The sequence below is a fragment of the Heterodontus francisci genome, chromosome 3, assembly GCF_036365525.1.
Source record: "Heterodontus francisci isolate sHetFra1 chromosome 3, sHetFra1.hap1, whole genome shotgun sequence".
In the NCBI taxonomy this organism is placed as follows: domain Eukaryota; kingdom Metazoa; phylum Chordata; class Chondrichthyes; order Heterodontiformes; family Heterodontidae; genus Heterodontus; species Heterodontus francisci.
In genome coordinates, this window is record NC_090373.1 from 27,361,300 (window position 1) to 27,386,697 (window position 25,398).

The 25,398-nt window shown below is 49.0% G+C and overlaps 1 protein-coding gene across 1 annotated transcript in view; it reads left to right on the plus strand.

Annotated features, from left to right (window-relative positions):
• Positions 1–14,544: 14,544 nt before the first annotated feature.
• The window catches only part of LOC137366718 (solute carrier family 35 member F3-like), a 206,650-nt gene continuing 195,796 nt past the window's right edge, over positions 14,545–25,398 (plus strand). Inside the window, exons 1-2 of the mRNA XM_068028387.1 lie at positions 14,545–15,157; positions 17,531–17,763. Coding sequence (XP_067884488.1) covers positions 15,111–15,157; positions 17,531–17,763 — 280 coding nt within the window. The 5' untranslated portion in view covers positions 14,545–15,110. The remainder of the gene's footprint in view (positions 15,158–17,530; positions 17,764–25,398) is intronic.

The window sequence follows — 25,398 nt, forward strand, 5'->3', positions numbered from 1 at the left end:
CTGAGATCCTCCTCTCTACTGTACACCGTGTTGGCACTGAGCTTCCCCTCTCGACTGTACACCATGTTGGCACTGAGCTCCTCCTCTCTACTGTGCACCGTGTTGGCACTGAGGTCCCCCTCTGTACTGTATGCTCTGTAGGCACTGAGATCCCCCTCGCTACTGTGCACCCTGTTAGCACTGAGATCCCCCTCTCTACTGTACACCATGTTGGCACTGAGCTCCTCCTCTCTACTGTACACCGTGTTGGCACTGAGCTCCTCCTCTCTACTGCACACCGTGTTGGCACTGAGCTCCCTCTCTCTACTGTGCACCGTGTTGGCACTGAGATCCCCCTCTCTACTGTATGCTCTGTTGGCACTGAGATCCCCCTCGCTACTGTGCACCCTGTTGGCACTGAGATCCTCCTCTCTACTGTAAGCCATGTTGGCAATGAGATCCCCCTCTCTACTGTACACCGTGTTGGCACTGAGCTCCCCCTCTCTACTGTGCACCGTGTTGGCACTGAGATCCCCCTCTCTACTGTAAGCCATGTTGGCACTGAGATCCCCCTCTCCATGTACACCGTGTTGGCACTGAGCTCCTCCTCTCTACTGTACACCATGTTGGCACTGAGATCCCTCTCTCCATTGTATGCTCTGTTGGCACTGAGATTCCCCTCTCTACTGTACACCGTGTTGGCACTGAGCTTCCCCTCTCCACTGTGCACCATGCAGGCACGGAGCTCCCCCTCTCTCCTGTGCACTGTGTTGGCACTGAGATCCCCCTCTCTACTGTGCACCGTGTTGGCACTGAGCTGCTCCTTTCTACTGTATGCTGTGTTGGCATTGAGATCCCCCTCTCCACTGAACACCGTGTTGGCACTGAGCTCCCCCTCTCTACTGTATGCTGTGTTGGCACTGAGATCCCCCCCTCTACTGTATGCCGTGTTGGCACTGAACGTCTCCTTTCTACTGCACACCGTGTTGGCACTGAGATTCCCCTCTCTACTGTGCACCGTGTTGGCACTGAGATCCCCCTCTCTACTGTGCACCGTGTTAGCACTGAGCTCCCCCTCTCTACTGTACACCGTGTTGGCACTGAGCTCCTCCTCTGTACTGTATGCTCTGTAGGCACTGAGATCCCCCTCGCTACTGTGCACCCTGTTAGCACTAAGATCCTCCTCTCTACTGTAAGCCATGTTGGCACTGAGATCCCCCTCTCTACTGTACACCGTGTTGGCACTGAGCTCCTCCTCTCTACTGTACACCGTGTTGGCACTGAGCTCCTCCTCTCTACTGTGCACCGTGTTAGCACTGAGCTCCCCCTCTCTACTGTACACCGTGTTGGCACTGAGCTCCTCCTCTCTACTTTATGCCGTGTTTGCACTGAGATTCCCCTCGCTACTGTGCACCCTGTTAGCACTGAGATCCTCCTCTCTACTGTGCACCGTGTTGGCACTGAGATCCCCCTCTCTACTGTACACCGTGTTGGCACTGAGCTCCTCCTCTCTACTGTATAACGTGTCGGCACTGAGCTCCTCCTCTCTACTGTACACCGTGTTGGCACTGAGCTCCTCCTCTCTACTGTACACCGTGTTGGCACTGAGATCCCCCTCTCTACTTTGCACCGTGTTGGCACTGAGCTCCCCCTCTCTACTGTGCACCGTGTTGGCACTGAGCTCCTCCTCTCTACTTTATGCCGTGTTGGCACTGAGCTCCCCCTCTCTACTGTGCACCGTGTTGGCACTGAGCTCCTCCTCTCTACTTTATGCCGTGTTTGCACTGAGATCCCCCTCTTTACTGTGTGCTCTGTTGGCACTGAGATCCCCCTCGCTACTGTGCACCCTGTTAGCACTGAGATCCTCCTCTCTACTGTACACCGTGTTGGCACTGAGCTTCCCCTCTCGACTGTACACCATGTTGGCACTGAGCTCCTCCTCTCTACTGTGCACCGTGTTGGCACTGAGGTCCCCCTCTGTACTGTATGCTCTGTAGGCACTGAGATCCCCCTCGCTACTGTACACCATGTTGGCACTGAGCTCCTCCTCTCTACTGTACACCGTGTTGGCACTGAGCTCCTCCTCTCTACTGCACACCGTGTTGGCACTGAGCTCCCCCTCTCTACTGTGCACCGTGTTGGCACTGAGATCCCCCTCTCTACTGTATGCACTGTAGGCACTGAGATCCCCTCGCTACTGTGCACCCTGTTAGCACTGAGATCCTCCTCTCTACTGTAAGCCATGTTGGCAATGAGATCCCCCTCTCTACTGTACACCGTGTTGGCACTGAGCTCCCCCTCTCTACTGTACACCCTGTTAGCACTGAGATCCCCCTCTCTACTGTACACCGTGTTGGCACTGAGCTCCTCCTCTCTACTGTACACCGTGTTGGCACTGAGATCCCCCTCTCTACTGTATGCTCTGTTGGCACTGAGATCCCCCTCTCTACTGTATGCTCTGTAGGCACTGAGATCCCCCTCGCTACTGTAAGCCATGTTGGCAATGAGATCCCCCTCTCCATGTACACCGTGTTGGCACTGAGCTCCCCCTCTCTACTGTACACCATGTTGGCACTGAGCTCCCCCTCTCTACTGTGCACCGTGTTGGCACTGAGATCCCCCTCTCTACTGTGCACCGTGTTGGCACTGAGCTGCTACTTTCTACTGTATGCTGTGTTGGCACTGAGATCCCCTTCTCCACTTAACACCGTGTTGGCACTGAGCTCCCCCTCTCTACTGTATGCTGTGTTGGCACTGAGATCCCCCCCTCTACTGTATGCCATGTTGGCACTGAACGTCTCCTTTCTACTGCACACCGTGTTGGCACTGAGATTCCCCTCTCTACTGTGCACCGTGTTGGCACTGAGATCCCCCTCTCTACTGTGCACCATGTTGGCACTGAGCTCCCCCTCTCTACTGTACACCGTGTTGGCACTGAGATCCCCCTCTCTACTGTACACCGTGTTGGCACTGAGCTCCTCCTCTCTACTTTATGCCGTGTTGGCACTGAGCTCCCCCTCTCTACTGTGCACCGTGTTGGCACTGAGCTCCTCCTCTCTACTTTATGCCGTGTTTGCACTGAGATCCCCCTCTCTACTGTATGCTCTGTTGGCACTGAGATCCCCCTCTCTACTGTAAGCCATGTTGGCACTGAGATCCCCCTCTCTACTGCACACCGTGTTGGCACTGAGCTCCTCCTCTCTACTGTACACCGTGTTGGCACTGAGCTCCTCCTCTCTACTGTACACCGTGTTGGCACTGAGCTCCCCCTCTCTACTGTGCACCGTGTTGGCACTGAGCTCCCCCTCTCTACTGTGCACCGTCTTGGCACTGAGCTCCTCCTCTCTACTTTATGCCGTGTTGACACTGAGATACTCCTCTCTACTGTGCACCGTGTTGGCACTGAGCTCCCCCTCTCTACTGTGCACCGTGTTGGCACTGAGCTCCTCCTCTCTACTTTATGCCGTGTTTGCACTGAGATCCCCCTCTTTACTGTGTGCTCTGTTGGCACTGAGATCCCCCTCGCTACTGTGCACCCTGTTAGCACTGAGATCCTCCTCTCTACTGTACACCGTGTTGGCACTGAGCTTCCCCTCTCTACTGTACACCATGTTGGCACTGAGCTCCTCCTCTCTACTGTGCACCGTGTTGGCACTGAGCTCCCCCTCTGTACTGTATGCTCTGTAGGCACTGAGATCCCCCTCGCTACTGTACACCCTGTTAGCACTGAGATCCCCCTCTCTACTGTACACCATGTTGGCACTGAGCTCCTCCTCTCTACTGTACACCGTGTTGGCACTGAGCTCCTCCTCTCTACTGCACACCGTGTTGGCACTGAGCTCCCCCTCTCTACTGTGCACCGTGTTGGCACTGAGATCCCCCTCTCTACTGTATGCTCTGTTGGCACTGAGATCCCCCTCGCTACTGTGCACCCTGTTGGCACTGAGATCCTCCTCTCTACTGTAAGCCATGTTGGCAATGAGATCCCCCTCTCTACTGTACACCGTGTTGGCACTGAGCTCCCCCTCTCTACTGTGCACCGTGTTGGCACTGAAATCCCCCTCTCTACTGTATGCTCTGTTGGCACTGAGATCCCCCTCGCTACTGTGCACACTGTTAGCACTGAGCTCCCCCTCTCTTCTGTGCACCGTGTTGGCACTGAGATCCCCCTCTCTACTGTACACCGTGTTGGCACTGAGCTCCTCCTCTCTACTGTACACCGTGTTGGCACTGAGCTCCCCCTCTCTCCTGTTCACCGTGTTGGCACTGAGATCCCCCTCTCTACTGTATGCTCTGTTGGCACTGAGATCCCCCTCGCTACTGTGCTGCCTGTTAGCACTGAGATCCTCCTCTCTACTGTAAGCCATGTTGGCAATGAGATCCCCCTCACTACTGTACACCGTGTTGGCACTGAGCTCCCCCTCTCTACTGTGCACCGTGGTGGCACTGAGATCCCCCTCTCTACTGTGCACCGTGTTGGCACTGAGCTGCTACTTTCTACTGTATGCTGTGTTGGCACTGAGATCCCCCTCTCCACTTAACACCGTGTTGGCACTGAGCTCCCCCTCTCTACTGTATGCTGTGTTGGCACTGAGATCCCCCCCTCTACTGTATGCCGTGTTGGCACTGAACGTCTCCTTTCTACTGCACACCGTGTTGGCACTGAGATTCCCCTCTCTACTGTGCACCGTGTTGGCACTGAGATCCCCCTCTCTACTGTGCACCGTGTTGGCACTGAGCTCCCCCTCTCTACTGTACACCGTGTTGGCACTGAGATCCCCCTCTCTACTGTACACCGTGTTGGCACTGAGCTCCTCCTCTCTACTTTATGCCGTGTTGGCACTGAGCTCCCCCTCTCTACTGTGCACCGTGTTGGCACTGAGCTCCTCCTCTCTACTTTATGCCGTGTTTGCACTGAGATCCCCCTCTCTACTGTATGCTCTGTTGGCACTGAGATCCCCCTCTCTACTGTAAGCCATGTTGGCACTGAGATCCCCCTCTCTACTGCACACCGTGTTGGCACTGAGCTCCTCCTCTCTACTGTACACCGTGTTGGCACTGAGCTCCTCCTCTCTACTGTACACCGTGTTGGCACTGAGCTCCCCCTCTCTACTGTGCACCGTGTTGGCACTGAGCTCCCCCTCTCTACTGTGCACCGTGTTGGCACTGAGCTCCTCCTCTACTTTATGCCGTGTTGGCACTGAGATACTCCTCTCTACTGTGCACCGTGTTGGCACTGAGCTCCCCCTCTCTACTGTGCACCGTGTTGGCACTGAGCTCCTCCTCTCTACTTTGTGCCGTGTTTGCACTGAGATCCCCCTCTTTCCTGTATGCTCTGTTAGCACTGAGATCCCCCTCGCTACTGAGCACCCTGTTAGCACTGAGATCCTCCTCTCTACTGTGCACCGTGTTGGCACTGAGCTTCCCCTCTCTACTGTACACCATGTTGGCACTGAGCTCCTCCTCTCTACTGTATAACGTGTCGGAACTGAGCTCCTCCTCTCTACTGTACACCGTGTTGGCACTGAGCTTCCCCTCTCTACTGTGCACCGTGTTGGCACTGAGCTCCACCTCTGTACTGTATGCTCTGTAGGCACTGAGATCCCCCTCGCTACTGTGCACCCTGTTAGCACTGAGATCCTCCTCTCTACTGTAAGCCATGTTGGCACTGAGATCCCCCTCTCTACTGTACACCGTGTTGGCACTGAGCTCCTCCTCTCTACTGTACACCGTGTTGGCACTGAGCTCCTCCTCTCTACTGTACACCGTGTTGGCACTGAGCTCCCCCTCTCTACTGTGCACCGTGTTGGCACTGAGATCCCCCTCTCTACTGTATGCTCTGTTGGCACTGAGATCCCCCTCGCTACTGTGCACCCTGTTAGCACTGAGATCCTCCTCTCTACTGTAAGCCATGTTGGCAATGAGATCCCCCTCTCTACTGTACACCGTGTTGGCACTGAGCTCCCCCTCTCTACTGTGCACCGTGTTGGCACTGAGATCCCCCTCTCTACTGTATACTCTGTTGGCACTGAGATCCCCCTCGCTACTGTGCACCCTGTTAGCACTGAGCTCCTTCTCTCTTCTGTGCACCGTGTTGGCACTGAGATCCCCCTCTCTACTGTATGCACTGTAGGCACTGAGATCCCCTCACTACTGTGCACTCTGTTAGCACTGTAATCCTCCTCTCTACTGTAAGCCATGTTGGCACTGAGATCCCCCTCTCTACTGTACACCGTGTTGGCACTGAGCTCCTCCTCTCTAATGTCCACCATGTTGGCACTGAGATCCCTCTCTCTATTGTATGCTCTGTTGGCACTGAGATTCCCCTCTCTACTGTACACTGTGTTGGCACTGAGATCCCCCTCTCTACTGTCCCACAAGCCAAAAGACTTGCAGGTTGATAGGTAAATTGGCCATTATAAATTGTCACTAGTGTAGGTAGGTGGTAGGGAATGTAGGGACAGGTGGGGATGTTTGGTAGGAATATGGGATTAGTGTAGGATTAGTATAAATGGGTGGTTGATGTTCGGCACAGACTCGGTGGGCCGAAGGGCCAGTTTCAGTGCTGTATCTCTAATCTAAACTGTGCACCGTGTTGGCACTGAGCTGCTCCTTTCTACTGTATGCTGTGTTGGCACTGAGATCCCCCTCTCCACTGTTCACCGTGTTGGCACTGAGCTCCCCCTCTCTACTGTATGCTGTGTTGGCACTGAGATCCCCCCCTCTTGAGTATGCCGTCTTGGCACTGAACGTCCCCTCTCTACTGTACACAGTGTTAGCACTGAGCTCCCCCTCTCTACTGTATGCCGTGTTGGCACTGAGCACCCCCTCTCTCCTGTCCACCGTGTTGGCACTGAGATCCCCCTCTCTACTGTACAATGTGTTGGCACTGAGCTCTCCTTTCTACTGTACACCTTGTTGGCACTGAGCTCCCTCTCTCTCCTGTCCACCGTGTTGGCACTGAGATCCCCCTCTCTATTGTACAGCGTGTTGGCATTGAGCTCCCCCTCTCCACTGTACCTGGTGTTGGCACTGAGCCCCCCCTCTCTACTGTACACCGTGTTGTCACTGAGATCCCCCTCTCTACTGTGCTTTGTGTTGGCACTGAGATCCCCCTCTCTACTGTGCTTCGTGTTGGCACTGAGCTTCCCCTCTCCACTGTACACCGTGTTGGCACTGAGATCCCGCTCTCGACTGTGCTTCATGTTGGCACTGAGCTCCCTCTCTCCACTGTACACTGTGTTGGCACTGAGCTCCCCCTCTCTACTGTACACCGTGTTGGCACTGAGATCCCCCTCTCTACTTTACACCGTGTTGGCACTGAGATCCCCCTCTCTACTGTACACCTTGTTGGCACTGAGCTCCCCCTCTCTACTGTACACCATGTTGGCACTGAGCTCCCCCTCTCTACTGTCCGCCGTGTTGCCACTGAGCTCCCCCTCTCTACTGTCCGCCGTGTTGCCACTGAGCTCCCCCTCTCTACTGTACACCGTGTTGGCACTGAGATCCCCCTCTCTCCTGTACACCGTGTTGGCACTGAGATCCCCTTCTCTCCTGTACACCATGTTCGCACTGAGCTCCCCCTCTCTACTGTACACCGTGTTGGCACTGAGATCCCCCTCTCTACTGTACACCGTGTTGGCACTGAGCTCCCCCTCTCTACTGTACACCGTGTTGGCACTGAGATCCCCCTCTCTACTGTGCACCGTGTTGGCACTGAGGACTGGAATCGTCAGATTCGGAGCAAAAAACCAGCAGCTCAGGGAGAGTCTGACACATTGGTTGCACCAGCGTGATGTGCTCAGCGATCGCTTGTGTTTCTGATTGCATATCAGCTTCACTGCTGTTGCACAGTGGAGATCACAGGAAGAGAATCATCAACAAAGTGGAAAGTATAATGAGAAGGGACGTTTGATATCCAAGGGTAAATTGTCCAATAGCCCAGCAGATGCCCATATCTGGAACTTTTGGGCATAGGGCCCAGGGGGCAATGGGAAAATTGATCCTTGAATCTCACCTAGAAATCCAGCTGTTGATATTAATGAATGACAGCTCACCAAGCTGATGTGACCATCCAGCTGCCAATGATTCCGCAGCAGAATTAATCCTCTCTCCAGTATCCACCTCCATCTCCTCTCCATCCCTGTCATATCCTCACTAACACTATATTAGTTCTTGCTGGGTGAAAGTGTTTCCTTTTTGCACCAGTGCACTAGCTTTAACCTGGGCCACCATTCCTTTTGCTGCTCCACCATTCCTACTCTCTCATCCTTAAGAAAATATTCCAATTTGACTTTCCTGGATTCAAGGTGAATGGCCTCACATTGAACTCCCTCTGCCCACTCGCATAACCCGTCTGTGTCCCTCTGTAGCCTTCTGCTCCCATCTAAACCACTTACTGTTCCCCTAACTTATTGTCATGTGCAAACTTGGATTAACAACTCTCTATTCCCTTGTCTAAGGTATCTATATTATGAAAAGCTGTGACCCTGCTACAAATCCCGGGGGAACACCACTTGTCACGGGCAATAAATCAAAGTGCATTCCCTTTACCCCTACTCTCTATCTCCACCTCCCAGTTTCTAAGCCATGTCCCAACCTGCCTCTAAATTCCATGCTTATAATTTTGGCTAATAATAATTGCAGGGTTCCGAAGCTGAATCAGCATTAACTTCTCGCATTTCCCACAGGAGGCCTATAATTCAGGAATTATTCCAAACGAATGTATCAGAGGTCTCCACAAGGTAAATCTGGAGACAAGCAGAGAGTACTAAGGGGAGGCTGGAGAGGTTGCTATTAAAGTACTGGAGGTATTATGTCTTGGAGCTCAGGAACTGCAGAAGTTGTGTCTTACGATCAAAACTCCAAAGGGTAAATTTTCCCAATTGTAATGGTTAAGAAGTTATAGGCTTCCAATGGACATGGCTCGACACTGTGAAAGAGTCATTTGAAGATCCACTTTGCTATTTCAAAAAAAACTCCAATGCTTTATGTTTAAAGTGTTGTGCGACGACCTTAAGACTGGACCACCTTGAGAAGCTGTAAGTGAAGGTCACCTGAGGAAGTGATGTCACGTTACACATGACCAGGGAGTTGTGGGTGTAGCCTGACACAGTGAGCTGTGTTTAGATGTGCCTAGTGCAGTAACTGTATATATAGGTTCTAGTTAAGATATAATAAAAACCTAAGTTTTGTTTGAATATTACTTGTAGCCCTGTGAGTCTTACAACAGTTGACATGTCAAAGTAACAAGTAATATTACATAAAGAACTCCAGTGACTTGTTAACTTTATCTCCATTTGGAACAGCAAGACCCTGTCTCTACTCAATCCTTCCCTCTCTAATGAGGCCCTGAACTAGCCTTGTCACTCTTCTCTGAACCTGCAAGAACATCCTTTGGGTAGCAAAGTGCAATTTAATTTAAAAACTGTCAGTCTTCCTTTGTGATGCAAGGCACAGTTCAGTGAATCAGGTCATATATTAAAATGGATGTAAAAAAAGTGCTTGGTTTAACAGGACCAGCTGCTGCCCTGCTCTCAGTTTTCCAGGAGAATATCTGGGATCGATGTTTGCCTGGGGTTAATGGGGTCTTAAAATGGGATCGGTAGACTTACTGTACCCATCAATGCCAGTGGTGTGGCTGGTGCCATTTTGAAAGCGGCCAACCACCGGGTATTCACCCGCCTGCAAATAAGGAAAGTCGGGGTGCTATGACGTATATCCTCAACCTTGTTTTCAAATCCCTCCATAGCTGCGCCCCTCCCTATCTCTGTAATCTCCTCCAGCCCTACAACCCTCCGAGATAACTGCACTTCTCCAATTTTAATCTCTTGCGCATTCTCGATTTTAATTGCTCCACCATTGGAGGCCATGCCTTCAGCTGCCTGGGCCCTCCCTAAATCTCTCCGCCTCTCGACCTTGCATTCCTCCTTTAAGACACTGGTTAAAACCTACCTCTTTGACCAAGCTTTTGGTCATTGGCCCTAATATCTCCCTATGTGGCTCAATGTCAACATTTTCCGTGAGGGGCCTTAGGGCATTTTGCTACATGAAAGGTCCCCCATGGTAGACTTATGGAGAAAGTCAGGAGGCATGGGATAGTGGGGAATGTGGCCAGTTGGATTAAGAATTGGCTAACTGATAGAAGGCAGAGAGTGGTCTTAGATGGTAAATACTCAGCCTGGAGCCCAGTTACCAGTGGCGTGCCGCAGGGATCAGTTCTGGGTCCTCTCCTGTTTGTGATTTTTATTAACGACTTGGATGAGGAAGTCGAAGGGTGGGTCAGTAAATTTGCAGATGATACAAAGGTTGGTGGAGTTGTGGATACCGAGGAGGGCTATTGTCGTCTGCAAAGGGACTTGGATAGGTTGCAGTGCTGGGCTGAAAAGTGGCAGATGGAGTTTAACCCTGAAAAGTGTGAGGTCGTCCATTTTGGAAGGACAAACATGAATGCAAAATACTGGGTTAACGGTAGGGTTCTTGGGCATGTGGAGGAGCAGAGAGACCTTGGGGTCTATGTGCATAGATCATTGAAAGTTGCAACTCAAGTGGATAGGGCTGTGAAGAAGGCATATGGGGTGTTAGCGTTCATTAGCAGAGGGATTGAATTTAAGAGCCGTGAGGTGATGATGCAGCTGTACAGGACCTTGGTAAGGCCTCATTTGGAGTACTGTGTGCAGTTCTGGTCGCCTCATTTTAGGAAGGATGTGGAAGCCTTGGAGAGGGTGCAGAGGAGATTTACCAGGATGTTGCCTGGAATGGAGAATAAGTCTTACGAGGAAAGGCTGAACATTCTAGGCCTCTTCTCATTAGAAAGGAGAAGGATGAGGGGTGACATGATAGAGGTTTATAAGATGATCAGGGGAATAGATAGGGTAGACAGTCAGAAACTTTTTCCCCGGGTGGAGCAAAGCGTTACAAGGGGTCATAAATTTAAGGTGAAGGGTGGGAGATATAAGGGGGATGTCAGGGGAAGGTTCTTTACCCAGAGAGTGGTCGAGGCATGGAATGCCTTGCCCGGGGAAGTTGTTGAGTCAGAAACTTTAGGGACTTTCAAAAGGCTTTTGGATAGGTATATGGATAAAGGAGAATGATGGGGTATAGATTAAATTGTCCTTGACAGAGGACAAAGGATCGGCACAACATTGTGGGCCGAAGGGCCTGTTCTGTGCTGTATGTTCTATGTTCTATGTATGTTCTATGAAAGGCACTATATAAATGCAAGTTGTTGATTGCTATTTGAGGTCAGAATGTCTCACTCCTGCTAGTTCCACGGCCAAAGGAACTGAAGAGACTCGCAAATAGGTCAGTGCCGGATTATTATTGGCAAAAATAATCTGGGCGCCATTGCCCCGGGACTCCCCCATCCTCTGCCGTCACCACCCTCCGCTCCATGTATTACCATGCTGGTGAATGCTCAGGCCTGATTTCCAGTGGTCAGTCTGGCAAGCTGGGTGGGGGATACCTGTTTGGCAAATATCAATGAGGCTGGAGCCTCACAATCACATGGGGAGGGGGCCTCTTAGCCCCAGAATGAGCAGCAAAATATCAAACTCAACACCACTGACTGCTGCATGTTAACAGCAGGTCCAAGTAGGTATCTTGTTTAATAAAATTCTCCAGTCAACTCAAACTTTGAGTTAAAACTTGCTGATGAGTACATTGCCCAGTTCAGCTCAAGCGTGAACTGCATCTCGTCTGAAGGCTCCATATGTTGGAAAGACAGCAAATTGTTTGCCAAAGAATTGAGTAAGGAGATAAATGTTACAAATGTCACAAGAGCAATAACGTTGGTAGGTGAAAGTTAGATTACATCTTGTGTGCATTGCATTGGTAAATATCCAGCTATCTCACTCTCCCAGTGAGGAAGAGTGGATCAGAGATTCGGCATTATGGTGTTACAGCCCCATCTCTGAATACACTCCCTTCAAGTGCAATTCACTGCTAGGGTGCAGGATCGGTGAATTTCCTCTTCAAAGAAGAAAACTGATCTTTGGGACTTGCCCATTGGATGAAATTGGACCATTTCTAGTCCTAGGTAGTTGTACGTTCCTAAGGAAATCGGGACAAAAGCCTGGGGTTTAGATGGAAAATATCTATTAATGCATCTTGGGCCACCAGGGGCTGTTGGAGCCTCATTTAATTGCCTCTGGGAGTTGGGAAGGAATTCCCCAGAGTTGGCTGCAAGTTTATTTCTCCTGCAATGGAGGAGAAGGGAGAATGAGGAAGGAGATGGGAAGGGTGAGGAGGAGGAGTGCAATAGATAAAAGTGGGGAAGGAGGAACAGTCTATGGCAGAGGAAAGGGGTGAAGGACGGCAAAAAGGGAAGGGACAGCTTGAATGGGGATCGGGGGGCTTCGAATTTATGTTTGGGGGCTTCCAAGTTTTCCCTGTATGGGGCTCTCATTTTTTTTATGCTTGGCAATCTCAAATGTTTGTATATTAGGGTCTGAGCTTGTGTGTATCAGGGTATTTAGATGTTCTGTGTCTAGGCATCCCACATTTTCTGTGTACGGGGATCACGTAATCATATACAGACCACTTATCATTTACGACATGCATATCTAACCCCAGCTCCAAAAATATTTGACATCCCTGGTGTAATGGATGAGCTTATTGATCTTTGGGACCCTCTAGTAAGGCACATTAAAGGCAACTGGTTTCGAGGAGCAAAGGTGGATTGAGTGAGCATTGAGCCTGGGACTAAAATTAAACACACACGTGGTTTAATAAGATAGAAGGCAGCAAGAAATAAAAATCACCTCATACCAGCATTAAACTATCCAACAACCTGCATTCATATAGTGTCTTTTAACATAGTAAAATATCACAAGACTCTTCACACAAGAGTTATCAGGCAAAATTTGACAGTGAGCCACATATTAGGACAGGTGACCAAAAGCTTGGTCAAAGAGGTAGCTTTTAAGGGGCGTCTTAAAGGAGGAGAGAGAGGTGGAGAGGTTTACAGAGGGAATGCCAGAGCTCAGGGCCTCAGCAGCAGAAGCCAATGGTAGAGCGATTAAAATCTGGGATGTGCTAGAATTGGAGCAGCACAGTTATCTCAGAGGGTTGTAGTGCGAGAGGAAATCAAAGAGGTAGGGAGCGGGAGAGGCCCTGGAGGGATTTGAAACCAAGGATGAGAATTCTAAAGTTGAGTCATTGCTGGACTGGGATCCAATGTAGGTCAGCGAGCACAGGGAGTGAAAGGTGAACGGGACTTGGTGCGAGTTAGAATAGGGCCAACAGAGTTTTAAATAAGCCCAAGTTTATGGAGGGCGGAAGATGGGAAACCGGCCAGGAAAGCATCGGAATAATGCGGCTGGAGGTATGAAAAGCATGGATGAGGGTTTCAGCGGCAGATGGGCCAAGGCAGGGGTCTAGTGTTTGTATTTAATTAATATGTTTATACATGATTAGTGCTGTCAAATAGGTTCAACTCAACTATTGAAAGCGAGGCCCACCATATGCGGTAGAACAGTGTGGTTAAGATATTGAGCCATGTGTCAGGGCCTCATTGTTCCAAGACACTTTAGTCAATGTGCACAGATTACTATTGAAACAATCCACCAACATTGTATAAAATATCTCTCTTTAATTACAACTAGCTGTAAGTCAATGAAAGATTCAATTGCCTGCTTCCCTAAGTATTGCTAGAACCTGCCCTTGATTACAATTAAAGGTTTATTGTGGAAGTGATAACGCTGTTTGTATGGCAGTAAAGAGAACAACGGGGATTATCATGTGATCGGCACAGAAAGGAAAAATCAATTATTGAATCACTGAAGCAGAAAAAAGGAACCTCTGGCATAATGCTGAAGTAGGACAGTAAAATGATAGAGTCAGCAGCCAGGATTGAGTTTAGCTGCAATCTTAGTTCCTTTAGGGGTCACTGACAAAAAACACCACATTCAGCAAATTGGCCAAAATGTGATTGAGCTGGGCTAATGAAGAATGTTTGGGAGCGTGGTCACTGTAGTAATGTAGGAAACACAACAAACAATTTTCATACAGCAAGCTGCCACAAACAGCAATGTAATAATGACCAGATAATCTGTTTCAGTGATGTGGATTGAGGGATAAATATTGGGCAGGACACACAGGAGAATCCCCTGCTCTTTGAATTAGCACCATGGAATCCTTTACAGCCACCTGAGAGGGCAGACAGCTGGACATCTGAAAGGCAGCACCTCCAACAGTGCAGTACTCCCTCAGTACTGCACTAGGAAGACCGGCCTGGATTAGATACTCAAATCTACGGAGTAAAATTTGAACCCATGACCTTCTGACTCAGTTGAGAGTACTGCCCACTAAGCCATGGGCTGACAAGTGCAATTGCCCTTCTATTTATTCAAATGCCTGTATATCGGTCGCCCGACTCACTCATCCTTACAGCACCACCTTCCCACGTCCGATCGGAAAGAGCACCGACTCCTCATTACCTGATTGGATGATTCTCCACTGTCAGTCAAGCACCCTTTTCTTCTCCTGATGTTCTGAAGAAGGGTCACTGACCTGAAACGTTAACTTTGTTTCTCTCGCCACAGACCCTGCCAGACCTGCTGAGTATTTCCAGCATTTCTTGTTTTTATTTCAGATTTCCAGCATCTGCAGTATTTTGCTTTTAGATTACCCTTTTCTTCCCCATCAATGACATTTTTATAAGTAATAAGCAAAAGTGTTGAAGGATTTTTTTTTTCAATTGAATGCCTCTATGATTTTTTTCCCCCTATTGATGTCCTGGAGATTAATTTTCAATTGCTGGGGTCTCCAGGGCACTGCTCGAGGGTTGGTAACTACTTTAACCTGGCTGTACATTTCTATGCAGCCTGGGCTGCTCTCTGCCTGTACTGGGGGAATGAGAACTGATTAAGAAGCCGCCAGGAGCTTGAGTGGAGGGAATCAGTCACTGCCTCCCAGTGGCGTGGCTCGGTGCAAAGCTCAGTCCTGCTCCCACCAGAGGCTCGACAGACAGAGAGAGGAGGGAGGAAAGCAAACAAAACCAGCCGGCAGGTGAAGAAGAAAGCACAGAGAAGTGCAATTCAGAGACACATGGTCACTACATGAGATGCGGTGTACAGACAGCTCAGGCTGCTAGATTCTGTCCTCCTCCTGTCCCTCCTCCCTCCTGATCGATGGGAGTCTCCGAGTTCCCAGATAGTAGGGCGAAGGCGACCCTCACGTAAGTAGAGATTTTCATAGATTGCAGAAGCCGCGGGGTTTGAAGTGAAGATCCAGCTCAGGGATTGATTGAATTAATATTCACAGAAACTGGGGATGGAGAGGCGATTGTTCCTTCTGATTTTACCCATTTCTTGAATGCTGTGCTGATAGATACTGTGCTATAAGGTGCATGTATCTCAACTTCTAAAGGTGCCCTTTAACCAGTATGACAGTCACATTGCTCCCCTTTAACCAGTGTCACAGGTACGTTAATCCCCTGCAACAGCAACAATAAAGCGTCTTTACCGTAGCAAAACATCCCAACAGTGTTATCAAAGAAAATTTGATTGAGTCACAAAAGCGGATATTAGGACAGGTGAGGTAGGTTTTAAGAAGCATCTTAAAGGAAGAGAGTGAGGTGGGGAGGTTTACAGAGTGAATTCCAGAATTTACACCCTCAGCAGCTGAGGGTTGTAGGAGATTACGGAGAGGGGGAGGGGGGAGGGGCGAGGCCTTGGAGGGATTTGAAAAGAAGGATCAGAATTTAAAGTTCAGGCATTGCCAAACTGGGAGCCAGTGTAGGTCAGTGAGCACAGTGGTGATGGGGAAGGAGGACTTGGTGTGAGTTAAGATAAAGGCAGCAGAGTTTTGCATAAGCACAAGTTAATGTAGGATGGAAGCTAGGAGATAGCACAGTGGCATTATTCCCCTTTAACCGTAACACAGTGGCATTATTCCCCTTTAACCAGGAACACAGTGACGTTACTCCCCTTTAACCGTAACATAGTGACGTTATTCCCCTTTAACCAGGAACACAATGGCATTACTCCCCTTTAACCGTAACACAGTGGCGTTATTCCCCTTTAACCAGGAACACAGTGACGTTATTCCCCTTTAACCAGGAACACAGTGGCGTTATTCCCCTTTAACCGTAACATAGTGACGTTATTCCCCTTTAACCAGGAACACAGTGGCATTACTCCCCTTTAACCGTAACACAGTGGCGTTATTCCCCTTTAACCAGGAACACAGTGACGTTATTCCCTTTTAACCAGGAACACAGTGACGTTATTCCCCTTTAACCGTAACACAGTGACGTTATTCCCCTTTAACCAGGAACACAGTGGCGTTATTCCCCTTTAACCAGGAACACAGTGACGTTACTCCCTTTTAACCAGGAACACAGTGGCGTTATTCCCCTTTAACCAGGAACACAGTGACGTTACTCCCTTTTAACCAGGAACACAGTGACGTTATTCCCCTTTAACCAGTAACATAGTGACGTTACTCCCCTTTAACCAGTAACACAGTGACTTCACTCCCCTTTAACCAGGAACACAGTGACGTAATTCCCCTTTAAACAGTACCACAGTGATGTCATTCCCATTTAACCAGGAACACAGTGACGTTATTCCCCTTTAACCAGTAACACAGTGACTTCACTCCCCTTTAACCAGGAACACAGTGACGTTATTCCCCTTTAACCAGTAACACAGTGACTTCACTCCCCTTTAACCAGGAACACAGTAACGTAATTCCCCTTTAAACAGTACCACAGTGGTATTACTCCCCTTTAACCGTAACATAGTGACGTTATTCCCCTTTAACCAGGAACACAGTGGCGTTACTCCCCTTTAACCGTAACATAGTGACGTTATTCCCCTTTAACCAGGAACACAGTGGCATTACTCCCCTTTAACCGTAACACAGTGGCGTTATTCCCTTTTAACCAGGAACACAGTGACGTTATTCCCCTTTAACCAGTAACACAGTGACGTTATTCCCCTTTAACCAGTAACATAGTGACGTTACTCCCCTTTAACCGTAACACAGTGGCGTTATTCCCTTTTAACCAGGAACACAGTGACGTTATTCCCCTTTAACCAGTAACACAGTGACGTTATTCCCCTTTAACCAGTAACATAGTGACGTTACTCCCCTTTAACCAGTAACACAGTGACTTCACTCCCCTTTAACCAGGAACACAGTGACGTAATTACCCTTTAAACAGTACCACAGTGATGTCATTCCCATTTAACCAGGAACACAGTGACGTTATTCCCCTTTAACCAGTAACACAGTGACTTCACTCCCCTTTAGCCAGGAACACAGTGACGTAATTCCCCTTTAAACAGTACCACAGTGACGTCATTCCCCTTTAACCAGGAACACAGTGACGTTATTCCCCTTTAACCAGTAACACAGTGACGTTACTCCCCTTTATGCAGTAGCACAGTGACGTTACTCCCCTTTAACCAGGAACACTGTGACGTTATTTCCCTTTAACCAGGAACACAGTGACGTTACTCCCCTTTATGCAGTAGCACTGTCACATTGGTACCTTCTGTCCTATGTTTGTATTAAGTTGGTCTTTCTATCCTGTTCCCTGCAGGATTATGCGCAGGTCTCCCGATGTGAGTCCCCGGAGGTTATCAGATGTCAGTCCCCAGCTCCGCCAGCTCAGATATCTGGTGGTGGATGAATGCATTAAGGAAGATCTGAAAGCATCCAGATCATTTGAGGATTTGAGCAGCATCTCTTCGGGTGCCCTGAGTTCCATCGAGGAACGAATCTTGAGGATCACAGGTTATTATGGTTACCAACCCTGGTCCCTCCGATACTCAAGTGAGTCCCACAGCTCATTGTGCTGCATCCTTCGCCTTGACCTACGCTGTGGTTTTCTTTCATGTTCAGTACGTTGATGGTTTGCGAAAGTGCATGTAATTGGGGAAAACATTGGTTACGAACTGCCCTCATTCCAAGACTAGAATTGGCCCAGTCTGTATGTACATTAGGGTTGTACAATACACCAGCCACGAGCCACATGTGGAGAATTGGGAGTCCAGATATGGAGGGCTGCATTTCTTATCAGTAAATAAATGAGTAATTGACACCGTCGATGGGCCTATGATCTCAATATATTCACATAACGTGTTCATGTGAACTTTAACTTCTGCGGCTGTTGGTAAAATGGGAATTTGTAAAGCAGAGTGTGTGAGTTCATTGTTGTGGCTGCTTTACTCCCTTGTTTACTGAATGGTGGCAGATGATTTGTTAGGGGAATATACACATTGACCATTACTGTGAGTGTGTGTAAGGCATCTTCTATTGAAATTAGTGCTGAAAGACTGTGGCTGTGGTACTCAGTGGTTCTGTTGGACAGCACAGTGCTATTCAGTTGATGAAGTAATCTGTTCAGGAGGAGTGTTCAGCATAGCTAACCCTTTCGACCCACCATCACTCCCTCCCAATCCCTCTCATACTCTCTCTCTCTCTCTCAATCCCTCTCGTACTCTCTCTCTCTCTCCCAATCCCTCTCGTACTCTCTCTCTCTCTCAATTCCTCTTGTACTCTCTCTCCCCCAATCCCTCTCATACTCTCTCCCTCTCCCAATCCCTCTCGTACTCTCTCTCTCTCTCTCAATTCCTCTCGTACTCTCTCTCCCCCAATCCCTCTCGTACTCTCTCTCTCTCTCAATTCCTCTCATACTCTCTCTCCCCCAATCCCTCTCGTACTCTCTCTCTCTCTCAATTCCTCTCGTACTCTCTCTCCCCCAATCCCTCTCGTACTCTCTCCCTCTCCCTATCCCTCTCGTACTCTCTCTCTCTCTCAATTCCTCTCGTACTCTCTCTCCCCCAATCCCTCTCGAACTCTCTCCCTCTCCCAATCCCTCTCGTACTCTGTCTCTCTCTCAATTCCTCTCATACTCCCCCCCCCCAATCCCTCTCGTACTCTCTCTCTCCCAATCCCTCTCGTACTCTTTCCCCCAATCCCTCTCGTACTCTCTGTCTCTCCCAATCCCTCTCGTGCTCTCTCTCTCCCAATCCCTCTCGTACTCTCTCTCTCTCCTAATCCCTCTCGTATTCTCTCTCCCAATCCCTCTCGTACTCTCTCTCTCTCTCCCAATCCCTCTTGTACTCACTCTCTCCCAATCCCTAATTTACTCTCTCTCTCTCTTCCAATCCCTCTCGTACGCTCTCTCTCTCTTCCAATCCCTCTCCTACTCTCTCTCCCCCAATCCCTCTCCTACTCTCTCCCCCAATCTCTCTCGTACTCTGTCTCTCCCAATCCCCCTCGTGCTCTCTCTCTCCTAATCCCTCTCGTATTCTCTCTCCCACTCTCCCAATCCCTCTCGTACTCTCTCCCCCAATCTCTCTCGTACTCTCTCCCCCAATCTCTCTTGTACTCTCTGTCTCTCCCAATCCCTCTTGTGCTCTCTCTCTCTCTCCCAATCCCTCTCGTACTCTCTCTCTCTCCAAATCCCTCTCGTCCTCTCTCTCTCCCAATCCCTTTCGTGCTCTCTCTCTCTCTCTTCCGCCCGCCCCACTCTTTCTCTCTCCCTGCCCCTCTCTCTCACCCTCTCACTCTGCCCTCTTTCAACCCCCTCCCTGCCTCTCTCTCTCTCTCTCTGTCTCTCTCTTTTGCACTTTCCCTGCCTCTCTTCTCCCCTCCTCTCCTCGCCTCTCTCTCCCACACCTCACCATCTCTCTCTCTCTCTCTCTCCCACCATCGCCCCTCTCTCTCGACCCCCCTCTCTCTTCCCCCTGCCTTTTTGAAGGGGAAATGAAGGAGTGGAGCGGACATGAATCTCACTGTTGTAGGGTAGAAGGTTTGGCTTTAGTTCCTGGGAGTGAGTGAGAGCTGGAGCAGAGATTGCAGCCTTTGGTCAATGTGTGAGCAATCATTGTTAACAGCACTATGGTAAAAACCAAAGGGCTGAATTTCGGGGTCCCACCAGAGGTAGGAGTGGAAGGTGCCAGTTTTCTGACACCATTCCCAGTGTAAGCCATGTTCACTAGGGTGGGGAGGGGGGGGGGGGTGCAGCATCACGATTCCGCCCCCTCCCTTAGAAAGGCCAATTAAGGAGGTTCAGGAGCTCCTTAAGAACTCATTAACAGTGGGTGGGGGGAGGGGCGGTGTTTAGATTTTTACAAGGGTGCACGGACTGCACAGACTGCAGCAGACCAGGTGAAGGGAGGCGGGCACTGAGTGGGGAGCCAGTCATGGCGGCCCGGGGAGTTACCTCGGAGCCAGACATAGAGGAGGACTTGGCCATTGGGAGATAGACACCCTTGATGCAGCGCAGATGTCGGGGAGAGTGGGCTGTGAGCGATCGGTCAGTACTGGAGGTTGTCATCCTCCTGGAATCAGGAGAGGGGGCGGGGGGGGGCACAAGAGCAGGGAGCAAGACTGCCGAGGACAATTGTGTGGCCACCTGAGCACAAGGAAGGCAGCCAGGCCTCTGACTTTGCTAGGACATTATGCAAGTCAAATACTCTCACCCAGCGGTATGAGCACTCAAATAGCAGCCCTAGAAATGCCTGCCGCAGTGAGTTGAAATTGGGCCTGCACTTGTTGGCACACCTCCATTCCTGCCCCCATGGCTGTGAATTGGCCACCAAATCCATCTCCACATCAATTAACTGGATGCCCCCATTTCTGCTTCCCTCCCCCCACACCCGGGGCAGCTTTGGCACCTGGAAGTGATCCCGACTTCAGTTTCCTGCCCTCAAAGTAGGAATCCAGCCCAAAGAGTTTCCCCGGCTGGCTTGTAATTGTAACATTTGTTGATCCACTTCCAAGACGGATTCCACTAGCTTTACTGAAATGGCAGCTCAGATGGTTTGTCCATATTGTAAGAACAGTAAATCTTTCATCGAGAATTATTGAGGATAAAGTCTAACTTTACAATGGGGTCACACATTTACAATTTTAATTTTTTATGCAGCATTTGGTAATTTCCAACTGCTATCATAGAATCATAGAATCTTACAGCACAGAAGGAGGCCATTTGGCCTGTCGTGTCTGTGTCAGCTCTTTGAAAGAGTGTCCAATTAGTCCCACACCACAGCTTTCTCCTTATTAATTCTCCTCAAGAACTTGTCCAGTTGTCTTTTGAAAGTTCCTGTTGAATCAGCTTCCAGCACCTTTCAGAGCCCAGTTTAAACTTCTCATCCTTGTTTTCAATTTTTAAAAATTCTTACATGGGATATGGTTGTCACTGGCTGTGCCAACATTTATTGCCCATTCTTTATTGCCCTTGAGAAGGTGGTGGTGAGCTGCCTTCTTGAACCGCTGCAGTCCATGTGAGGTAGGTACACACACAGTGCTGTTAGGAAGGGAGTTCCAGAACTTTGACCCAGCGACAGTGAAGGGACGATGATGTAGTTCCAATTCAGGATGGTGTGTGGCTTGGACGGGAACTTAGGTGATGTTCCCATGCATTTGCTGCCCTTGTCCTTCTAGGTGGTAGAGGTCGTGGATTTGGAAGGTGCTGTTGAAGAAGCCTTGGTGAGTTGCTGCAGTACATCTTGTAGATGGTACACACTGCTGCCACTGTGTGTGTGTGGTGGAGGGAGTGAATGTTTGTGAATGGGGTGCCAATCAAGCGGGCTGCTTTGTCCTGGATGGTGTTGAGCTTCTTGAGTGTTGTTGGAGTTGCACCCATCCAGGCAAGTGGAGAGTATTCCATCACACTCCTGACTTGTGCCTTGTAGATGGTGGGAGTCAGGAGGTGAGTTACTCGCTGCAGGATTCCTAGCCTCTGACCTGCTCTTCTAGCTACAGTTTATATGGCTGAAATAAAAACAAGAAATGCTGGAACCACTCAGCAGGTCTGGCAGCATCTGTGAAAAGAGAAGCAGAGTTAACGTTTCGGGTCAGTGACCCTTCATCGGAACTGACAAATATTAGAAAAGTCACAGGTTATAAGCAAGTGAGGTGGGAGTGGGGCAAGAGATAACAAAGGAGGTCTAGATTGGACCAGGCCACATAGCTGACCAAAAGGTCACGGAGCAAAGGCAAACAATATGTTAATGGTGTGTTGAAAGACAAAGCATTAGTACAGATTAGGTGTTAATACAGGTGTTTATATGGCTGGCCCAGTTCAGTTCCTGATCAATGGTAACCTGCATGATGTTGATGGTAGGGTATTCAACGATGGTAATGGCATTGAAAGTCAAGGGGAGCTGTTTAGATTCTCTCCTGTTGGAGATGGTTGTTGCTTGGCACTTGTGGGAGGAATGTTACTTGCCACTTATCAACCCAAGCCTGGATATTGTCCAGGTCTTGCTGCATTTCTACACAGACTGCTTCAGTGTCAGAGGAGTCACGAATGCTGCTGAACATTGTGCAATCATCAGCGAACATCCCCACTTCTGACCTTATGTTGGAGGGAAGGTATTGATGAGGCCGCTGTGGTTAGGAGACTACCCTGAGGAATAAAAGCCTGCTCGGGTCTGCAAATGAGAACCCAGCCCGAGCCCGACAGAATCCCATCCGACCCCGTGCCCGACCTGGCTCGAGTCCTTCCATTTTTTCCCACACCCGACCGTCAGTTGACCTATCTTCCGTTTTTCACTTTGTTCCTTACCTGCACATGCTTAAAATAACTAACAAAACCACCTTTAAAGTCCAAAAAGTAAATTAACATTAGAGTCACTTAGCTGAGGTGGTGGTAAAGCGTGTCCGATCCAGCCAGACCCGACCCGAGCCCAAATGCCGGACCCGGAAGTGCAATCCGACCCACCCCGACACATGTCGTCGGGTCCTGTCGGGTTGGGGTCGGGTAACAGGCCTTTACGGAGGAACCCCTGCAGTGATGACTTGGGACTGAGATGAATGACCTCCAACAACCACAATCATCTACTTTTGTGCTACCAGTAGAGAGTTTTGCCCCTGATTCTCATTGACTTCTGTTTTGCTCGGGCTCCTTGATGCCACACTCAGTCAAATGCTGCCTTGATGTTAAGGGCAGTTACTCTCACCTCACCTCTGGAGTTCAGCTCTTGTCCAAGGCTATATTGAGGTCAGGAGCCAAGTGGCTCTGGCGGGACCCAAACTGAGCATCGGTGAGCAGGTTATTGCTGAGCAAGTGCTGCTTGATAGCACTGTCAGCAACACCTTCCATCACTTTGCTGATTATCAAGAGTAGACTGATGGGGTGATGGGGCGGTAATTGGCCAGGTTGGATTTGTCCTGCTTTGTGTGGACAGAACATTCCAGGGCAATTTTTCACATTGCAGGGTAGATGCCATTGTTGTAGCTATACTGGAACAGCTTGGCTAGGGGCGCGACTAGTTCTGGAGCACAGGTCTTCAGTACTATTGGCAGGATGTTGTTAGGGTCCATAGCTTTTGCAGTATCCAGTGTGTTCACTCGTTTCTTGATATCACGCGGAGTGAATCGAATTTGCTGAAGACTGGTATCTGTGATGTTGGGGACTTCAGGAGGGGGCCGAGATAGATCATCCACTCGGCACTTCTGGCTGAAGATAGTTGCAGATGCTTCTGCCTTATCTTTCGCACTGATGTGCTGGGCTCCCCCATCATTGAGGATGGAGATATTTGTGGAGCCACCTCCTCCAGTTAGTTGTTTAATTGTCCACCACCATTCACAACTGGATGTGGCAGGACTGCAGAGCTTAGATCTGATCCGCTGGTTATGGGATTGCTCAGTAGTAATGCTGCTCTGTGGCCTGGCCCTTCTCTATCTCTATAATCTCTTCAAGCTCCACAACTCTCCAAGGTCTCTGTGCTCCCCCAATTCTCACCTCTTACAATTCCCGATTTTAATCACTCCACTATTGGTGTCCGTGCCTTCTGCTGTCTGGTCCTTAAACTCTGGAATTCCCCCTCTAAACCTCTCCGCCTCGACCTTTCTCTTCCTTTAAGGTGCTCCTTAAAACCCACTGCTTTGACCAAACTTTCGGTCAAATGCCCTAATGTTTCCCTTTGTAACTTGGTGTCACATTTTATTTGATAATGCTCCTGTGAAGTGGCTTGGGAAATTTACTTCATTAAAGGTGCAAGTTGTTGTTGTAAGGACACAGAAAAGTTCAGAGATTAAAACACAACTGTTACAAGCTGTTATCCCATTGTTTGCTAATGTGTTGAGGCTTTTCGAATTTTATTCGCCCCTTTCCTCTTCATAGAGTCACAGAATAATACAGCACAGAAGAAGGCCATTCAGCCCGTTGTGCCTGTACTGGCTCTTTGGTAGTTATCCAATTAGTTCCACTCCCCTGCTCTTTCCCTGCAAATACTTCCCCTTCAAATATTTATCCAGTTCTCCTTTGAAAGTTACTACTGAATCTATTTCCACTGCTCTTTCAGGCAGCGCATTCCAGATCACAACAACTCGCTATGTGAAACAAAATCTCTTCTTGTCCCCTCTCTCTGACCGATCATCTTAAATCTGTTACCTCTGATTACCACCCCTTCTGCTCAGTGGAAACAAATTCTCCTTATTTACCCAATCAAAACACCTCACAATTCTGAACACTTCTATTAAATCTCCTCTTTAACCTCCTTTAGTCTAAGGAATAGCTGAAGTCCCTCATCCCAGGTACCGTTCCAGTAAATCTCCTCTGCACCCTCTCGAAGACCTTGACACCCTTCCTAAGGTGTGGTGCCCATAATTGAACACAGGATTCCATCTGAGGCCTAACCTAAAGGTTCATAATGAAATTAAATTAAATTTAAAATTTGCATTGTGTTATTATGCTCCTTATTCAGGATTTCCCCCACCAGAGGGAATAGTTTCTCTGTATCTACCCGACTGGATCATTTATAATTTTAAACAACTCAATCAGATCACCTCTTAGTTTGCCAAACTCAATGGAATACCAAGCTAGTTTATGCAACCCTGTCCTGATAATATAACCTTTTAAACACCGATATCATTCTGCTGAATCTGTGCTGTGCGCCCCTCCAAGCTGTACTCCAGCTGGGGTCTAAACTAAAGCATAATATCCATCATTGTGTATTCCAGTCCTCTTGAGATAAAGACCAACATTCGATTAGGCCTTTTTAATTATTTTGTACCTGACCGCAAGCTATAAGTGAATTGTAATTTAAATGATTTAATTGGCTGCTTTCCAGGTGTTTGTTATCCATTCAAAGTAGTCCCCTGCATATTTAATCAATAGTTCAGAGGATTTCAACCATTCAGCATGGCATGCTCAAAGGCTAGTGCGTTCCACTTGAAAGAAAAACTTGCATTTCTGTAGCACCTTTCACTTCCTCAGGACGTCCCAAAGCACTTTACAGCCAATGAAGTACTTGTTGAAGCATAGTCATTGTTGTAATGTAGGAAACGATATCTATGCACAGCAAGCTCCCACAAACAGCAATGAAATAAAATGCCCCGGTAATCTGTTTTAGTGCAGTTGATTGAGGGATCAATGTTGTCCAGGTCATGGGGTGTATTCCCGTGCGCTTGTTTGAAATAGTGCTGTGGGATCTTTGATGTCCACCTGAG